Source organism: Poecilia formosa, unplaced genomic scaffold (genome assembly GCF_000485575.1).
Source record: "Poecilia formosa unplaced genomic scaffold, Poecilia_formosa-5.1.2 Scaffold420, whole genome shotgun sequence".
Taxonomy (NCBI): domain Eukaryota; kingdom Metazoa; phylum Chordata; class Actinopteri; order Cyprinodontiformes; family Poeciliidae; genus Poecilia; species Poecilia formosa.
The window spans coordinates 220,325-225,704 of record NW_006800359.1 but is presented as its reverse complement, the minus strand read 5'-3'; the positions used below and the strand labels follow the sequence as shown (position 1 = coordinate 225,704).

Sequence of the window (5,380 nt, the reverse complement as noted above, 5' to 3'; positions counted from 1 at the left end):
TATTATGTTGTACAAAAAAAAAAAAAACTAAAAAATTGTAGTACATGTTATTATGTGTCAGAAGAGGGCTTAGGAAGAAATAAAAAAAATAAAAAATTTTTATCAAAAGGGCACTTGGGGGCAAGGAGCAAAAGGGGCAGTTGCTCAAGCCCCCCCTCCTCCCCCCCTCTGCGTGTGCCTGTGCTTTGCTATATTTATGAGGACCGCCCTGCTGTGCGTCTCATAATGAGGACATTTGTTTTTCAGGGCCATTTTCACATATTTCTGCTGCACAGTGGAAATCAGTGGCTGTATTGAGTCTGCATTGCATGACATAAGATAGCAGTTCATTTCCAACTCAGCTGTGGTCGAGTTAGAGGAGTTAGCAGTGAAGATTGCAATTAGATGCAGGACAACAAAAATAATACAATCCTCTGTCTGGGCTAAACCAACAGCTTGAAATTGATAGGTTATTATATTTTTAAAAATTGTTTTATTTGAATCATCTGTTTGTCACCAAACATTAAATTTTTCCAGCCCTGGTTTTGCAGCAGGAACACAGAAGCGGCGCTGTGCTGCCCTCTGGTGACTCAACTTGAGAACAGCAGTTTGCTGAATTTCATGGTTTTACAGTGATGCTGATCAGTTATAAGCTTTCAAATATAAAAACCCAACTCCTGAATGTTTGAAGCCGTCGATACACAGATTCTGTTTAGTTTGGTGAACCCAGAACTCTGATGGGTGTGAGGCTTTCTGGTGGAGTGTGAGAATACACTCCACCAGAAACAGCTCTCTACTGCCCTCTGTTGGCTGAACCCAAGTCTCATCATGACGGTTTCTGCTCTGTTCTCAAAATAAACAACAGTGAGACTTAATATCAGTCAGTTTCCCCACAAGTTTTAAACGTGGACTGGTTTTTATGAAGAGAGCTGTTCCAGTACATGTTTGATTCCTCTCTGGTGTACGGGGTGTTGTTGGTAAAGTTACTGTCAAAAAAAGCAGCAATAATTTGGGTTTTTTAGTATGTCAGAATAACTAAAAAATGTGGGCACATTCAAGCTCAATATTTAGCTTGCTAACTAAATATTGAGCTTGCCAACCATTTAATTTGAAGCCAAGCTTTCAGTTTGCTAAGTATTCAGCTTTTTAGCTAAATATTTAGCTTGCCAACTAGTTTGAAGTTAAATCTCGCCAACTAAATTGAGCTTAACTTTAATCTGCAGCTCAGCTAAATATTAAGCTTGCTAATTATTTAGTACATTTTAGTTGAAGTCAAATATTTAGCTTTCCAACAAAAATATTTAGTTTGTAAGCTACATACTTAGCATGCTAATAAAGTATGTAGCTTAGAGATGTAGGAGAAAATGGAAGCTGCTGTTCACAGTTCCTACAATCTCAGCTGAACTACATCTATGTTGCTATGGTTACTCCATCTGAAAGTTGTCCTACCACTTCTCAGTGAAATCTTCATCCTGGTTTCTCCTGTCACATATTAACGGAGAGGTTTTATATCTGAAATCAGCTCCTTATGCCACACGGAGTCGAAGGTGTAAAGATATCTTCAATATTCATACCGACTTCATTTAACTTACATATTTTTCGGACTTTAAGACGCTACTTTTTCCCACACTTTGAACCATGCAGCTTATAGCCCCATGGGGCTTTTCTCTGGATTTTTCTTCAACCACCAGGGGGCTCTGTAGCAGGAAGTGAATCATTGGAAGTCAAAATTGGAAATCAAAGAAGAAACTGCTGATTTTCATCTAGAACAACCACATGCTAGCAGCAGGCACGACGGAGAAATGTTTTCAAACTCATATGATGCAGCTTCTAAGTTGAAGGCTATCGATCTGGCAGTACAGCTCGGTATGAACGAATCCATGGTTCGGCGTCGGAGACGCCAGGCTGCGTCCTTAATAGCAGATTGATTGAGTGGAAAACCGAGAGCAGTGGAGATACCAGCGGCTGTATGTTTCCAGGGTGTTTTTATTTTTTAAACTTTGTGGGTGCAGCTTATAGTGAGTGAGGTGCGTACTCCGCATCAATGGACCTCAATTATACATAAAACAGAAATGCTTCAATGAGATGCAGCTGCACAAAGAAATATTTTATTCTTCAACTAAAGTTTAGGCTTTTTAAGGCAGTTTTAATAATTTACTGGATCCATGTTAGAGAAAGCTTCTAATATTGTCACAATCAGCTCAGTCTGATTCATCAGCAAAGGTTTCTGCAAACATTTCAACTGAAAAATGCTTTAAATCTAACAATGTGAAAAATAATTCCATAACAGAAAAATAAACAACCTTATGGTTTAAAGTTTAGTTTTAGTTTCATTGTTTTCTCCCTGAGAGAAGCTGTGAAGTTTCACATATAAATAACAAACTGATCTGCAAACAGAGCAAACCTAAAGGCACTCAGAACCACGACCCACACCAGGCCACCACACCTTTTCGGTTCCACTCAAACCAGTTACTCAGAAACTGGAGCCGGCCCAGTAAGCAGAACTTGCAGAATATCTGCAGTAAAAATGTTTGTTTGAAGTTTTAAATGATGAATTAGTTTCATTTTTCACATCTGATCCGTCTGGTCTTTAGGATCTACGCTCTTTGGCCTCTTGGCTGTAGCCGGTCCCTGCAGGTTCAGCAGGTCCTTCAGTCTCTTCTTCAGAACTTTCACCTTCGAATTGGATAGCAAGTTCTCTCCCGAGTCCAAAGGGGCGTTGGCTTGCCGAGGGTAGCTGCCATGAGGGGAGCTGCCACGCGGAGGGGCGCTGCCATGCGACGGCGCAATCCGCAGTGAAGAAGGAAGCTCTGATCCCAGCGTTTCCACCAGCCTCTTCTGGAAGCTCTGCTGCAGCTCCATTAAAGCGTTGCCCTGAAAATGGCAGAGAGAGGCTGAGAAAGCGATCAGACCTGCAGAACCGGACGGTCCAGTCCACGGGACCCTCAAAGGTTCTGCTGTCAACATGTTTATCTGCACTAAAGGTGCAATACAACTATTACTTTTAAGGCTTTTTCTCTTATTTGCCTGACATCTGAGACCAAAACACATTTTGTTGAGTATTCTTAGGATACGAAGCTTCGGCTCATCATTCGTACCTGTGAGGCGTCGCTGAACAAATCCCAGAGGTCCGAGACTACCTGCCCAGGTGTTTGATAAGGAGGGGAGCGATGGTGGCTCAGACGCTCCGATACGAGCATGAGGTCAGACCAGAGGTCCAACTGAAACAACAGCAGAGACAATTAGTCCTTACAGCGCCATCTGGCTGCAGACTAGAGCTCGTTCTGCAGGTCGGGTTTAGATAAACCAGAATCCAGAACCTCTGGCTGAAAACATCCCGACTGATTTCATGCAAGGTATATTTACAAGACGAACTCCTTACACTTATTCATGTTGAATAAATGTTGGGGAATTTCAATGAAAGTAAAAACATTAAGAAAAAATAAGTACTTTGTGTTGAACCTCAAGGCTTTTATTTTAAAAAGATTTCCATTTCTGAGTTCGAATCTCATCTTTTTCTGCATCTGTTCTTTAATTGTGGTTCTTGAGGACCCAGAAAATCCTTCACAGGGCCAGCAAGGCCCATGTACCACATTTTGGACACACCTACCACACACCATCTTAACTATACACACACACACATATTATATATATAGACACATGCACACATATGGTTAAGATTAACATAGTAGGATGTTAATCTTAAGGTTTTGAACATCTTAATCTGCAAGATTGACAGAAATCCTGTAAAATAATTTTGCAGGATGTTAAACATAAGATTTTAACATCCTATGTTGAACATCTTCAACATAAGATGTATTTTCATAATTGACATACTAAACCGTATAAAAGAATGAACTGTTGACAAAAAAGTTACTGATTGTTGACTTTTCCCTCTCAGTATAGTTAATTCAGAAGTAATTACTTCACATTTATGTAATTACAATAACAAACCTTTACTGTGTAAAAGAAAATTTATGACAGTTGGTTTGTTGTAAAATGAAAAGTGTAATACTGTTGGTTGTCTTTTTGTGTTGTGTAAAAAAAATACATGATAAAAATGAATTAAACTGAGTTGAATTGATAAATAACAGATTGTTTCATCATGCAAAATGGATTTTGGATTTCAAATTCAAGTAAGCTGCTTTATGTTGGGGCTTTTGTTAGGCGGGTCATTTTTGACCCATAGGACAAAACAGAATGTTAAAACAACACGAGAGTTACCTTCAATGAATGGCCCATTTTAAAACTTTTTCCATATATAAGGCGCACCGCATTATAAGGCACATAGGACAGACGCTACAGTTAGGGTTGCCACCCGTCCCTTTGTTCCGTACTCTACAAATGTGAATGTGTAATAAAAAAATAAAAAAAGGTCCCCAGTACATTATATAGTCGGCTGCCCCAGTCATGGTGTTGGCCCAACTGCTTCCTGGGTAACAGAGACCAACAGACACGCTGCCGCCGCAGTCTCTGTCTCTCTTCCCCTGACCCTCCAGGCTTTAATGTCCTGGTCCCTTGGTAACCCCAGTCGAAGCTCCCTGGATGAATGTCTAAAGCCACTTTGTTGACATAAAGAATGTCAACAAAAAAGTCTGACTCCGGTCGGCGAGGAGAGCTTTCTGCGACTGGGCCGGGGCGTGGCCGGACGATGGCCACCCTTCTCCGTTCGCGCACAGCATGTTGGTGGAGAACCTGGTGCTAAACGACCTGCAGGCGACCTGATTATCAGGTCGGTAGGTAGACAGGTCAGTCAGACTTTATTAACAAACCAGCGTTCTGACAACTATCCCAGCATGCACTGCGCTTCTTCTTCTACGGGCGAAAATGAAGTCGGCAGCTGCTTGCCGTAGTGGCTAGACCTGTTGTGGCTCAATATTGGTCCATATATAAGGACCGGATTATAAGGCTTTTGAGGAAATTGAAGGTTTTTAGGTGAGACATAGTGCAGAAAATACGGTAAATAAAAAAAGAAGAGAATTATTACTGTATGTTATTATCTAATCCTCTTTACTATCAACAACATTGTAGAGAATAAAATATATTTTGTGTCAAAACATCTTGTACGTAGCCCACATCAGTGTGAGTCTGTGGGGGTCAAAGGGCAGGCAAAAGGCTAAATCTGATTGGTCAGTTTACTTTAGTTAATTTGGTGCTTTTCCTGTGAGCTAATAATGAATGAGCTCCTCCGTTGTTCTAAGATCCGCCTGAGCTTTTTACCCTGCGCGGTTCTGACGGGTCACCATCGAAAAAAAACTTTGATCAGAGAGTAGCACGAAGTTATCACTGCAGCTGACCTGCAACAGCTCAACCACCTGTCTAACCCAAAACCAGCATAAACCTAAACCAGAAAGGCAGCAGACTTTTTTTAATTCATTTCAAACGATGCTAAATAATAAAG

General features: G+C 40.8%; 1 protein-coding gene across 2 annotated transcripts in view; it reads right to left on the bottom strand.

Moving 5' to 3' along the window:
* Positions 1–2,065: 2,065 nt before the first annotated feature.
* The window catches only part of trim33l (tripartite motif containing 33, like), a 21,780-nt gene continuing 18,465 nt past the window's right edge, over positions 2,066–5,380 (bottom strand). For both annotated transcript variants that reach the window (XM_016663438.1, XM_007576915.2), the window contains 2 exons: positions 3,078–3,200; positions 2,066–2,853 (listed from right to left, as the gene is read on the bottom strand). In XM_016663438.1, the coding sequence (XP_016518924.1) occupies positions 2,548–2,853; positions 3,078–3,200 (429 nt within the window). In that variant the 3' untranslated portion in view covers positions 2,066–2,547. The remainder of the gene's footprint in view (positions 2,854–3,077; positions 3,201–5,380) is intronic.